At 54.3% G+C, this 13,754-nt stretch overlaps 1 protein-coding gene across 5 annotated transcripts; it reads right to left on the bottom strand.

Moving 5' to 3' along the window:
* Positions 1 to 4,113: 4,113 nt before the first annotated feature.
* LOC112613223 (carcinoembryonic antigen-related cell adhesion molecule 4) lies at positions 4,114 to 12,222 on the bottom strand. 5 transcript variants are annotated; one of them, XM_025368547.1, is made up of 7 exons: positions 12,060 to 12,222; positions 10,782 to 11,141; positions 6,775 to 6,892; positions 5,691 to 5,743; positions 5,327 to 5,358; positions 4,812 to 4,853; positions 4,159 to 4,536 (listed from the first exon to the last, which is right to left on the bottom strand). In XM_025368547.1, the coding sequence occupies exons 1-7, from the start codon at positions 12,121 to 12,123 to the stop codon at positions 4,471 to 4,473; spliced, it is 735 nt and encodes a 244-aa protein (XP_025224332.1). In that variant the 5' UTR covers positions 12,124 to 12,222; the 3' UTR covers positions 4,159 to 4,470. The 5 variants fall into 5 exon arrangements, with proteins under 5 accessions (XP_025224330.1, XP_025224333.1, XP_025224332.1 ...); XM_025368545.1 differs by having other exon boundaries at positions 4,114 to 4,853; XM_025368548.1 differs by lacking the exon at positions 6,775 to 6,892 and having other exon boundaries at positions 4,114 to 4,536.
* Positions 12,223 to 13,754: the final 1,532 nt, after the last annotated feature.

Raw genomic sequence — 13,754 nt, 5'->3', positions numbered from 1 at the left:
GGGAGCAGGAGGCTGATGACTTTGACCACAAGGTAGGTGGGTGGGTATGTTTGGGTTTATAGGGAAGGGAAGAGAAGATAAGGGAAGAGGAAGGGACAGAGGAGGGGAGGGAAAGGGGAGGGCGGAGGGGAGGGGGAAAGGGGAGGGGGAAAGAGAAGGGGAAGGGGACGGGGAAAGTGAAGGGGAAGGGAAAAGGTGGGCATTGCAAGCAACAACACAAAGGTTGGAACCTGCCTATTAGAACAGCAGGGAGGCCACCCAGACTGCAGCTGGGGAGGGAAGATGCGGGGAGCAGTGGGTCTAGGGGAGAAGCAGACTGTGATTGACCTTGGGGGCTGGACGGTGAGCACAGGTGTGTTACGTGTGTCTGTCCCAGTCATAGATATGAGGAGGGGTGGGGCCGCGAGTGGCCCCTTGTTCGGTGAGATTTCCTACTGCCTGCTGTTCATCAGAGCCTCTCCATGCAGCAGGTCAGTATAGATCTGAGGCTGTGTATGGGAGGGGGAGCTGGTGGTCCAGGGCAGCCTGTGGTGCTCACTGTCCCTAGGGGTGGGAGGAGAGGGATGAGGACACCCCTGTGTAGTGAAGCCTCAGGTGTGTGGAGCCACAGGTGTCTCACCTGGTGATTCTCGTCAGACACGTGCCTTGGATGAGGATGTCAGGGCCAGAGTCATTGTCATTTTTTTTTTTTTTTGAAATGTGCATGGCATGGACCCAGGTATCCAGGGACCCAGAGAACAAGGCCCCTGGTGAGAGAGGGTTGCGTGGGGCTGAGCTCAGAGTGGGAGGGACTCCGGAAAAGACAAAGCCTCAACCTCACCTGTCAAAAGCCATGCCTGTTTCCAGGAGAGATGACAAGGGTGACCCAGGACAGACATTGAGTGTGAGGACAGGGCAGAGAGGACCCTGGTGACTTCTCAGGTGTGGGATGTTAGGTGGGGTTTGTTCCCGTCCAAGGCACAGAAGCCCTCCAGTGTACCCCGAGTGCTGTGTGTGACCAGCAGGGACACTGGAAGGGTTGGACTTGTGCCTCTTGAAGGCAAGGCTGGGTCTGTAGGACCAGAGATACCTCTGTGGGTAGGAGGTGATGGGAATGAGGAAGATGAGGGTGACTATGAACCTATTTTAGTTCCCTGGGGATGTGTGCTGAGGAGGAAGTGGCCTAGAACATTCCTTTTCTGGGCAAAGTGAAGTGGGGAAGCGGTGTGGATTGTGTGTGTGTGTGACAGAGCCTCGCTCTATCTCCCAGGCCGGAGTGCAGTGGTGCAATCTTGGCTCACTGCAACCTGTGTCTCCTGGGTTCAAGCAATTCTGCCTCAACCCACCGAGTAGCCAGGACTACAGGCATGTGCCACCAAGCCCAGCTAAATTTTTTTGTATTTTTAGTAGAGATGGGGTTTCACCATGTTGGTCAGGCTGGTCTCAAACTCCTATCCTCAAGTGATCCGCCCCTCCTTGGCCTCCCAAAGTGCTGGGATTACAGGCGTGAGCCACTGCCCCTGGCCGCGGTGTGGATTCTTCAGTGTGTTCTGATAGCCGTGTGTCACTACACACTTGTTCTTTGTGTCATCTCCTCCTATTGCATTTTAAAACGTTTTCATAGTATGTGGTTTTGCCTAATAAAGTATTCTCATGCTATATATATATATATATATTTGGATAGATAGATAGAAAGATAGATATATAGATAGACAAATAGATAGATATTCAGACAGATCTTCAGGCCCCAGTTGTCCCTGAGGAGGATTATTTGCCTATGGGAAGAACAAGCAGATGGCAAAGGCCTCTGACACCAAGCACAAGACTCAGCCTGGAGGAGCTGGCAGAGGAGCCCAGGAGATCCCCTCAAGCATCTCCCCAAGGGCTCAGCTGGTGATGGAGGAGCAGGATGCTGAGCTCAGCAGATGCTCCAGGTTGAGTGATGGATGTGCTTCAAAGGTCAGGCACAGAGAATCAGACGTTAATCATGGAAGGTTCCCACCATGTTGGAGGCAGAGACAGTGGCCTAAATGTCAAGGGCAGAGAGACTCTCCCTGAGGCCAAAGCAGGCTCTCAGCCCCTCAGAGACCACATCCTGGGTGCAGCAATCAGTCCTGCAGGGAATGGCAGCAGATGTGCTAACAACCATGATGTCCAGACATGCAAATGTTTTGCAATTTGTGGATTGGAGAATAATAGCATTATCTCTGTAATAGCGTCCTCTTTCTTACAGTCCTTCTCATATAGAATAGAATGGGCAGTTTTTCCTGCAGTTCCTTCCTATCTGCAAGCTCCCTGCTGCCACCCCGGAAAAGAGCTTCACTGGGTCACTGTCCGTGGTGCTGATGTCCAGGAACTACTGAAGGGCCGGTGAGTTGTGATCTTTCAGTCACCTCTGCTCTCTTTTATTCTTAGCAACCGAGCATGTCACCAAGAAGAAGGTGGAGAGGTACTAGGGGCATGGAGAGCCCTCCGTCTTCCTCTCTCAGGACCTGGAGGGTGCTGGGGATGTCACTGCAGAAACTGACGCCACAGTCAGGATGACCCCATCCAGGTGCCCGTGTGTGGTTTGTGGTGAACGATGATGAGAAGATGGCCTTGAGAAGAGTGATGGACAGAACAAGGGCATTTCAAACATGTGCACATCCTCATCCCCAGATCTGTGGACATGTCACATGGTAAAGGACACTTTACAGATTAAAGGAAGGATCATGAGATGGGGAGGTTATTGTGGTTTATCCCAGGTGCATCCAAAATAACAAGGCTCCTTCCTTTTAAGTGACAGAGGCAGGCAGGAGGAGGTGGAGATGTGGGGTTGGAAACGGCACAGAATGGTTTCAAGATGCTGCACTGCTGGCCTTGAAGATGGAGAAAGAGGACACAGTCAAGTTTGCAGGGGGCCTCTAGGAGGTGGAAAAGGAGAGGAAATGAGCTCTTCAGAAAGAACAGTCATGTGGGCACCTTGGTTCAGGTTTCTATGTCACTAAGCTTGTGGGAATTTGTCACAGCATCAACAGGAAACTAAAGACGCCTCATCTTGTCTCATCTGATGCTGTGTGCAGGTGGGATCGGGGGTCATTTACAGCTAAATCCTGATGCAAATCCTGATGTAAAACAACCCATTGCCGATTGTTTTCTTACGTCTCATATGATGAAGAACCCGTGGCAGTGGCAGAACACCCTTGGGAACCGTGTGGTTCTGTGCTTTAGTGCAGGGACTGGCTTGTTTGTGGGAAGGTGGCACTTGGTTCAAGTGAACCTACATGAGACCATCACCCTTCCAGGGGCCCTCAGGGAAGGGCTGAGAACCGCTGGCCCAGGTGTGTGGAGGAGCTGCAGGTGAGGCAGGGCTGTGGGCCAGGGAGAGGAGCAGACAGGTTTTCCCATCACCATGGGAGCCTGCACGAGCTTTAGATGGGGGAGCCCTGCTCCTCTGACCTGGACGCTCCTGTGTAAAGAGTTGACTTGCTCAGTCAGATCCATGCCGGGGGGTAAAGTGGGAACTGATGGGCAATGAGGGGCTAGAGTCCTTGGTAGTGTTCAAGGACTGACTTATGGGTCTATATTCACCTTGGTTACTCTGACAGCCCCTCTCTGTGTCCCACCAGGGATAAAGATGTCCTGAGCCAAAGCCACTGGGACAGAGGAGAACCTGGTGGCCAGGGCTAAGCACACAGGATCCTGGATTTGGGGACAGGTAAGCTCATTTGCAGAGGACAGTGATAGATGGGCCACCAGGGCCTGGGTGAAGAGGGCAGGAGGGCTCAGGACACTGGAGGCTATGTGGGGGTCACACCCATAATCTGCACCACCCATGGATGCTCCTGCATTGCTCACCTTTGTGTGGACGTCAGATGGCCCCAACTTCCGCGCTCCTGAGACACCTCGTGCATTCACAGAGGGAGCCAGGCTGGGGCTGTGCATGGCCTTGGTCCCTGGGGCAGTGTGAGGACAGCCGAGCACTCGGTTGGCTGGGCAGGGCTCCTGTGAATCCCACCCTTTCCTGTGTAGGGTCCACTCCAGCCTGACCCCCAACCCCCTATTTCTGCCTCCCAGGGAAGAGAGACTGGGGTTGAGATATGGTGAAGATGATATTTTCCCTGTGTGACCCGGGAGAGAATGGACATGGAGTTTCAGGTGAGTTTCTGCTAAGTTCCCATGAGCAGAAAAAGAGCCAATGAGAGGAAGGGTCCTCTTTATTCAGATTCTTTCCAGGTGACTCTGGGTGGGCCACCGGTCCATTCACTTTCCCTGCAAGACCCCGCTTCCTGTGGTGATGGGAGGCCTTTTTCCCAGCCCATCCAGAGGCCAGGGCAGCCTGTCAGGGTCTCCAGATATTTAGGAGAGGCCCCTTTCCTCCCTGTCCCCAGGCCAGTGTCTTCTCAGGACTCAGAGCTGGTTCTCTGGCTCAGGCTTCATGTCCTTCCCTGTCCCCAGGGCTGGAGTCTTTGGGTACCTCCGTCAACCCACAGGAGCAGCTCCTGTGGGAACCTAAGAGACCACATCTGCTTTGTGGTCAATCCGGCAGTAAATGTTTGCGTCAGAGTGTAGCAATTCCTGTAAAAACAGAGAAGAGGCCTCGACCCCTGTGGCCTTCTAAAACAGGGTCTGGCATCTCCCAGGCTCTGGGCCCACCCAGGGCTGCTCTGGTGCTGAACCTGGCTGTGCTCAGGGGATTCCTGCTCCCAGGCCCCTCCCTCCTCTGCTCACCACCCCCTGTTCTCATTTTCACTGCGTTTTCCTGAATCTCAGAGCTCAGCCAGGTGCTGTTGGGAGTAGATCCTGGGTCCCTTGGGGCCTGTGGGACCAGAACATCCATGGCCCACACTCACCTCATACAGGGGAGTGGCTGTCCTGGGACCAGGTAGAGGAGCCTGGGCAGGGGAGAGAGGGGATGTCAGGGGACTGCGAGGGAGATCCATGGAAGCCCAGCCCAGGACTTACTTCCCTGCCTCTACTTCCAGGCATTTTCCCTCAGGAGTGACCAGCTCTGCCCCTGAGCTCAGCCTCCCAGTGTGGACACAGTACCCCGACCCCTGTCCTGGCTGGGCCCATCCCACACCCTTGTGAATGTGGGCCCCTGACTGATGCTCCCAGTGTCCACTCTGCACCTGCTGGACTCCAGGGTCTCCTCAGGCGATGGAGGGTCCCAGGGTGGGGTCAGCACAGGGTGTGGGTGGTCCTGGCCCTGTAGGGAGGCCGGGACCTTGGCCAGAGGGGCTCACTTTGACCTGACTGTTTGGGGAAAGGTGGGGCTGTGCTGTGCTGTGGGGTTGATGGTCCCCCTGCCCTGAGCCTGCACTACTGGGACCCCAGTAGAAAGGGGCTGGGGAGAGAACAGGCTTACCGAGAAGGCGGATCTGTGAGAGGGACCATGGCCTGGGGACAGAGACAAGAGTGAGCAGCAGGGTGGGAGGAGGGCCTGGACCCCTCCTGCAGGAGGGTGTGAGGGTCCTCAGCTCCCAGAGAATTAGGGAGAGGGAGCCTCTTCCCAGGGGAGACCTGAGCAGCTAAGGTTGAGGAGGTGACCCACGACCCAGAGCCCACAGATCAGTCTGACTAAGCCAGTTGGGGTCCTCCGTGTCATGTTTCCTGATATCCTCCTTGCAGCCCCAAGGAAAGGGTCAGAGGCCCCCAGAGGGTGACTGGCAGGAGTGGACACTGTAGGGCAGACCTAGGGGCTTCCACACCTGGGCTGAAGGGACACTCACCGGGGGTGGAGGCTGGGGGCCTCTGCTCCCTGAGGTCACGCCGGATGCTGGCCCTGGGAAAGGTCAAGGGTTATTCATGAGGGTGCAGGGAGAAATCACACATTTAGGGGCAGAATAAAGGACAAGGAAGGGATTCCATTTTCAAGGACTGGAGTGAAGGCCTCCTGTCTCCATCAATTTCGTGGTAGGAGCAGCTGAGGAGGGGAGCTGAGGAAAGGCCTTAAGCAGCCACATCTGTCCTGGCCAGAGAGGAAGGACCCCCAGGCAGACTCCGGGTGAGGAGAACATTGACCCAGAGACCCAGGAAAGGGACTGAGGATCCAGGGAGGGAATCAGACCACCTAGGGGGTTTGCCTGAGAGGAAGGGTCAAGGCCCCAGAAGGAAAGCAGGGCCGTCCGTGTGTGCAGGACACTGGGGGAGCTGGGGGCACGAGGAGGCAAGGAGCATGCATTAGATTCTCCCAGAACTCAGTGTCTCTGCCGTGGCCAGACTCTCCTTTCGGGCCTGGAGATGCTGAAATGGGGCAATGGGTTTTCCCTCTCTCTCTCCACCCCTTGGCAAGAGACATAAAGGACAGCAGGTTCTTAGGTCCAGGTTCTCCCGTCTCACACCTCATGTAACAGCAGTTACAGCATCAATCATGGCAGGATGCTGACCCCACCCAGCCTGTCCAGGCTTTGCCACTCCCCACTGCGTGACCGTTTCCAGGACCCCCACCTTGGATCTCAAGCCTGCAAATCGCCCCCTCACTGGGTGGGTAAATTCAATGAACAGCAGGAGGTACCAGGTTCTGAGCACTCCCGTCCTATCTCCCTCCCTTCCTTCCTCCCTCCAGGCAGCTGTGACTTTGCTGTGTTAGGGAACTAGGACCACACTCAGGGGTGCAAACTTAATGGTGGCACATTCATAAAGGAGGAGGCAGCCTAGGATCAGCAGCTAGCAAGGGAGGAGCCATGGAATGAGAGGGAAGGATCCCTTGGGAGGACGAGGAGAGCCTGGCCCTGAATACAGGGCGGGGTTTCCCTCCTCCCGGACTGGAATCAGCCTGGGGGGTGGGAGGAGGCTGCAGAAAAGCTGTGGTACCTTCCAGTCCTGGCGAGGAGCAGGAAACACACCAGGGCGGCCACCAGAGCCACCCCGACCAGGACCCCAGTCACGATGCCAGCGACAGCCCCCACAGGAAGGCCTGGGACGTTGTTTTCTGCAGAAAGCGGAAGGCAAAGGGGACAAGGCCCAAGTCTGTTCCAAGGGAAACCATGAGGCGGCCTTGCAGGGCAGGGGCATGGTCAGGGAGGAAGGAAATGCTCCAGAGCCTGAGTGCGGTCTCTTGTGCTGTCCTCATAGCTGACTCCCTTGCTCTCCACGGTTGCACCATTTTCTGTGTCTCAGGCTTGAAACATTGGGATGCACTGACTCCTACATTCTCCCACAGGTGCCTGCACCTCGCCCTGCTCCTGTGCCTTTAAATCCCTTCTTCCTCTCACTTCATGCCTCTTTCCTCTGTTTTTTTTTTTTGTTTGTTTGTTTGTTTGTTTGTTTTTGGATAGAGTCATTCTCTGTCACCCAGGCTGGAGTGCAGTGACACAATCTTGGCTCACTGCAACCTTCATCTCCCAAGTTCAAGTGATTCTCCCACCTCAGCCTCCCAGGCAGCTGGGATTACAGGTGTGTGCCACCACGCCAGGCTAATTTTTGTATTTTTAGTAGAGATTTCACCATGTTGTCCAGGCTGGTCTCAAACTCCTGATCTCAGGTGATCTGCCTGCCTCGGCCTCCCAAAGTGCTGGGATTACAGGCATGAGCCACCATGCCCAGTCATCTTTCTGTTTCTTCTTTTCCATGCCATGATTGTCATAGACAGCGAGCCCTCACCATCAACTCAATGCTGATGAGTGGGGATGATGCTCTTTGACTGTTTTCAGGGGCCTTCCATGTGCCAGGCCCAGTGGGAACCAAGCTACCTACAGCTCATCTCATCCTCGCATCACCTTGAGGGAGGGGGCGTCACCTCCAGCTGCAGAGTTAGCATCTGAGACTTACAGTGCCTCAGTAAGTCAAGGAAGGTCACAGAACTCGTACATGATATAACCAAATTTTTACTGCATTGTTCCTGATTTTATCGCTAACAACAACAATATCAAAAAATAAGAACCCTAGTTGACAGCATCAAGGGAGCTCACACCCTGTGTGTAACTCTGCTTTAATCTCTTTAATCTCCTAATAAACATCCTCACAACCACCCTGAGATCCAGGTGTTACAGAGAGTTTGATCTCTAGCATATATGTAGTTAGACAGACGATAGGTGATAGATAGATAGACAGATAGATAAATAGATAGATGGATGGATAGATAGATAGATAGATAGATGATAGATAGATAGATAGATAGATAGATAGATAGATAGATAGATGGATGTTGTTATTCTTTCTTAGCCTGTCCATCTCTCTGCTCACATCACCCTCTGTTCTGCGCATTGTCTGTGCTCTCCATTGCAGCCTTTAGCATATTAGCCAGAGTTGCCTTTTCGTTCGTTTATTTGTTTTTGAGACAGAATCTCGCTCTATTGCCCAGGCTGGAGTGCAGTGGTGCGATCTCGGCTCACTGCAACCTCTGCCTCCCCAGTTCAAGCAATTCTCCTGCCTCAGCCTCCTGAGTGTCTAGGATTACAGGCTCCCACCACCATGCCTGCCTAATTTTTAGTAGAGACGGGGTTTCGCCATGTTGGCCAGGCTAGTCTCGAACTCCTGACCTCAGGTGATCCGCCCACCTCGGCCTCCCAAAGTGCTGGGATTACAGGCGTGAGCCACCACCGCTCCTGGCCCTAGAGTTGTTTTAAATTCTTGGTCTGATAATTTCAACATCCCTGCCACTTCTGCATCTGGTTCTGATGCTTGTTCTATCTTTCGAACTGAATTATTATTTTTTCTTTTTGCTCTAGTTTGTCTCGTAGTTTTTGTTGAAAGCCAGGACATGATATACTGGGCAACAGGAAATTGGGTGAGCAGACGTTCAGTGAAGCGGTGGTGAGTGGGGAGGGAGGGGTTCTGTGGTCCTGGATGGAGTCTGTGCCCTGGGCTGTGAATGTCACAAGTGCCTCTCGGTTTTTTCTTCCCCTTAGGTGGGACATGATGGCTTGAGGGGACTGGAGTTGGATATTTCCCCTCCCCTCAGTCAGTTAGGCTCCCATAAACCCCCAGCAGGTTAGACTCTGGTAAAATAACAATTTATTCCTGCCAGCTAATAACTATCTGGACTTGCTAAGAAGAACAGATGCTCTGGCATATTTTTAAATATGTACTTTTTTCTACTCCCCAGAAAGGATGGAGGGATTATTATGGGATATTCACAGTGAGAACCAGGTAGAACTGCAGGACGGAAGGCAAAAGTGTGGGGCTCCCCGCAAGCCCGATCTCTCCCCTGAAAACCTTCCCACAGCCCTGCAGCCCCAGAGTCAGATGAGACTCCGCTCCCAGGCACAGATTTAGGGGAAAGGGGCCAGAGGAATGGGACATGGGTCTTAGCCCCTAGAGGGACAGAAAACAGGTGTGGCAGCTAGAACCTCCTAGGATCTTGTATCCAGGTCTCTGTCTCTGAAGAAGTTATAGATCATTCCTTCATTCAATCCCTCCCTCCTTCATAAGAGAACTACAGAGTGTGTGTCTCACATTGGACCCAGAACCTCCTAGGATCTTGTATCCAGGTCTCTGTCTCTGAAGAAGTTATAGATCATTCCTTCATTCATTCCCTCCCTCCTTCATAAGAGAACTATGGAGTATGTGTCTCACCCTGGGCCCTGGCTGGTGCAGGGTGTGAAAGGGGGAGAAAGCAAAGTCCTCCCCTTTATCCTCCCATCGGAATGATACCAACACATCAGGAAACACACGATTTCATGTCCAGAGATGGGGATGTGGACCTGAGCAAGGAGGCCTGAACTTCCCCAGCACTGACTGATTGTTGAGGTGGGTGATTTAGTCAAGAAAAAACTGATTAATTCGGTATTTACTCGTAACTCTCCAGACCAGAATCTCCCCCTTTGAGCTGTAGACACCTAAGAAGAAAACATCTGAACCAGTGGCTGCTCTGAGGTCCACGGACACCTAATAAGGCACCAGGGAGGAAGGAGAGGACGTGGCAGTAGCTGCAGACAGTCCTCCCGTGACTCTGCCAGCTGCGATCTGCCCCACCCTGGCCGGTGTCTGTAGCTCTCTGTGCCTCAATTTCCCCTCTATACAATATGTAAATGGGAAATGGTCTGTGGCTTGCCACTTTGTCTGTGGATGAACTTTAAATTATTCACAGGATCTGACATGAAGCTTGGCACAGAGGAAGTGTTCACATCAACAGCCTCTGTTATTATTTGCCTCCATGGGAAAGCACCCCTGGGCATGATCCCTGGTGGACAAGAAGCTGCCGGGAACATTTTCTCACCTCTGTTCCTACCCCTGGGCCACTGACTGCCCAAGGGCATCTCTTAAGCTCCCCATTCAGAGGGCCGATGCCCTAGTAATCCTATCCACCTGTCCTCTCCGGGCTGAGTCCCAAGTAAAGTGGTAGGCTCTGTCCTTGTCCAGATGAGACTCTGGGAGTTGAGCCGGCGCTGGTGAGAAGCTGCAGGAACCACAGCCCACAGACAGCTTGTAAATCCTTGCTCCCAGTCAGCCCTGCCCAGGAGACCACACCCAAGCCCTGGCCCAGGCTTCCCGGGGTCACCTGGAGTCAGGAGCCCTGGGGCTGAGCTTCTCTGTGAGGATCCCAGGACCCCCTCAGGCCAGGCCCTGACCCAGTTCTCCAGAGTCTTTCTCAGGGTCAGGTTCATGGGGAGGGCACGGGGTGCTTGGCTGAGACTGACCTCCACCTGCTGAGGCCCCTCCGCACTCCGCCCCCGTTCAGCGAGTGTCTGCCGGGTCTGGATGCAGGAAAGGAATTCTGATCTGTTGGAGTTTACCTCCTATGTGTGTGTCCTGCACTAAATGCTCAAATCTCAACACAAAATGCAGAGGGGAATGCAGGCACAGCCCAGGCCTGACAATCTCATGTGTGTGAAGCGGAACTGACCCCCAACACCCAGAGGTATGGGGGAATCACTCACGGTGTACGTGGAGCTGGCCAGTTGCTTGGTCGGAGTCATACTTGGCGTTTATGGTTCGGAGGGTGTAGGATCCTGCGTCCTCCAGGGTGACGTTTTGGAACAGCAGGGATCCGTTGGAGTATATTGTCTCTCGACCGCTGTATGCAGTCCCCGGGATATTTACTTGAACGTCTATCAAATAACCAGCAATGAGAGGGCTCCCTTCTGCCGTTTTCCCCTTGTGCCAATAATAGGCTTGAATAGTCTCTGAAATATTGCAGGCCCGTAGAAGAACATCCTTTCCCTCTGCAGCACTGGACGGCAGGGCTTCGATAGTGAACTGGACAGTGGGGGGCAGGTCCCAGAAGGTTAAAAGTGAGGCTAGGAGGTGAAGAGAGCATCAGTCAATACTGGGACCTAGGTAGTGGGATGGAAAGATAAGGCCCTGGGTCCTCAGCGGGTCTCCTCATCCCTCAGCCTTGGAGTGTGTGTGTGTGTGCGCGTGTGTGTGTGTGTCCCCCCCTGGGTCAGCAGCACTACCCCCATTCCTTCAACACCTCTGACCTTGGCATTTTCTGGTGTGGAATCCTCTTCCCCAGGGGTCTGCATGGCTCCCTCCACGCTACTCTCAGATCCTGCTCACATCAGGGTGTTTTGGGGAGACCTCTCCCCTGACACCTCCTCTAGAGACCCTGGGTCTTCCCTTTCTGAACTTGCCCTGCTCTGCTCCCTCCGGAGCTCTTGTCAACACCTGACCTCACATTCTAGATCGCTTTGCATGTCTGTCTTCCTCCCCATGAGAGTGTGAGCTCTGTGAGGACAGGGACTTGTGTGATCTTGGTTGCACCCCAGTGCCTGGGACAGGCTGCAGACTCCTGTGGATGAATTCATAGCATTCCCAGGGCCTCCAAGTCCTGAGGTTTATTTCCCAGTGTCTGAGGTTGTTGGCTAAGAACAGTGTTTTATGCCCTGGTTGTGTTTTTATTTGAAGTGTCATCGGATAATAGTTGTTATTCTCATTTTTCAAAATGTAGTGGCCAGTGATGATTAACTAGGAAACAAGAACACTTGAGATTTTCCTGCCTTTTACCAATTTCAGTTCACTGAGATTTTCCTGTGGTGACCCCTGCCCCTCTATGATGTTCTCTCTCTTATCTAGCCTCCAACAGAAGCCCTCAGTCCCCTCTCAGAGCCCCAGGAGACCCCAGCTAGAAGCCCTCTGTCCCCTCCTACCCAACAGACTCCAGTCAGTCTCCGTGCTCCCTCCTCCCACCCACTCCCAGAGAGTTCTCCCCTCACCTGTGATCAGGAACCCCTGCCAGGGCCTGTGCCCTCCATGGGGAGCAGCTGAGGGGGGGCCCATGGTCTTTGCTGCCTGCTTGTCCTCCGTGGAGGGGAGCTTGGGCTCCAGGAATGCTCTTGTCAGAGCTGCTGTGACTGTTAGGTCTGCTGACCTTCCTCCTTCTGTGCTGAGCCTCCTCCAGGGCAGAAGCACTTCCCAGGGCCAGGGGCAGAGGCGGGGCTCTGCCCAGGTTACCCCTCTGCCCCCTCCCCTCTCATTTCTGCCTTTTTTTGTCCCTCCTTCCCCTTCCTCTTCTGTGTACATTACAGTTTCCTAACCACAATTTGAGAAGCAGGGTTGATGGAGTCCGCTGTCCCCAGAGAGGGTGACCTGTCACCCCTGCACTGACCCTTTGGGAATGTCACCACACACAGAGGTACTCTGGGGTCTCCCAAACTCGGGGAACTGTTTCCCTTTGTGACACAGAAACCCAGCTGGGCCCTCAGGTCTCCTCAATCTCCCCAATTCTCAGGGAGTGTGGATGATACCCAGCAAGGAAGTGACAGAGGTGGTTCTGTGGGATAGAAAGTGGGGGGCACCTGTGGGGGGACCCGTCCTCTCTCTCCAGTGTCACCAGCCTTGCCTCTGACCCAGGGACACAGATCCAGGCCTGGGAATCTTCGGAGGATCCCCAGCTCCTGGATGTGGAGGGAGGTGTCCTGCATGTCCTGGGAAGAGAGGACTGTGGTGGAGGGAGGTGGGTGGCTCTGGGTTCTGCTGTCCTCGAGGAGGGATTCAGGGAGACCCTCCTTCTCCGTGTCTGTTGGCTGTGCTGTGGCTCAGGGCCTGTCCATGTTCTCCCTGACCATCCCAGGTGGCCTCTGTCCTCTGTGAAGCTGACTGTCCTGTTGTCACTGTGCCTTCCCCAGGCATGGTGCCAGGAGAAAGTGGAGAACTGAGCAGAGAATCCTGGCAGAGCAGGATCCTCAGAGGCTCCAGGAAGGAGCGGGAGAGACAGAGCAGACACATGGGAGGGACTGGAAGGGCCTGCTGGAGCAAAGGATGGAAACCAGGCTTCACCTCCACCTCCTTAGCAAAGCCAGCTTCCTGTCCAGGGGAACCTATTTCCTGTGTGTTGTCTGTGAGCAGTGTTGCCCCTGGAGGGCAAGAAGAGACCTGTGGTAAAAGTCAGAGACTTCCCCAGGGATGCTGACCAGGATTCATGTGGTAGGAGTGGCCCTGGCCCCTGGGCAGAGGTGGGCTCTGACCTCCAGACTGCAGGGTCAGGTTACCCTTAGTCCTGTTTACTGAGGGTCCCCAGGGTGCCCAACTCCACGCAGTGCAGAATGAGCTCAGGGAGAGGACCAGAGTTGTCCAGAGCACTCCTGGTCCTGATTTGGGAGAACTGTCCTGCAGGCAGATGGGCTGCCTCAGAAACAGCCATCCGTCCCCAGGGTTTCAAAAGAAGGGCCCAGGAAGGTGTCTCTGGGGGCTTTAGAGAGAAGACACTGGCCTGGGAGGTGGTCCCCAGAGTGCCCTGTGTTCCTCCATCACAACACTGGGGGTTCCGCCTCCAGGTCGTCTGTGTCCCTGTCTGTCGTCTGCCCCAGGCCTCCCCACAGGGCCCAGGAGCCGGGGCAGTTCCCACCTGGAGACTCCACAAAGGGATACCTGGTTCCTCTATTAGAACAGGGGAGGCCCCATGACCCTCA

Source organism: Theropithecus gelada, chromosome 19, assembly GCF_003255815.1.
Source record: "Theropithecus gelada isolate Dixy chromosome 19, Tgel_1.0, whole genome shotgun sequence".
NCBI classification, from domain to species: Eukaryota; Metazoa; Chordata; class Mammalia; order Primates; family Cercopithecidae; genus Theropithecus; species Theropithecus gelada.
This window is presented reverse-complemented; position numbering and strand designations above follow the sequence as displayed.

Bases quoted from the DNA above. Each gene is read 5' to 3' on its own strand.
- LOC112613223 (XM_025368545.1), bottom strand. From the start codon at position 12,123: ATGGGCCCCCCCTCAGCTGCTCCCCATGGAGGGCACAGGCCCTGGCAG. The intron at 11,142-12,059 runs GTGAGGGGAGAA...TTCACCTCCTAG, and splicing joins GCAGGGGTTCCTGATCACAG to CCTCACTTTTAACCTTCTGG. The intron at 5,359-5,690 runs GTGAGTGTCCCT...CTCTGTCCCCAG, and splicing joins GCCCCCAGCCTCCACCCCCG to GCCATGGTCCCTCTCACAGA.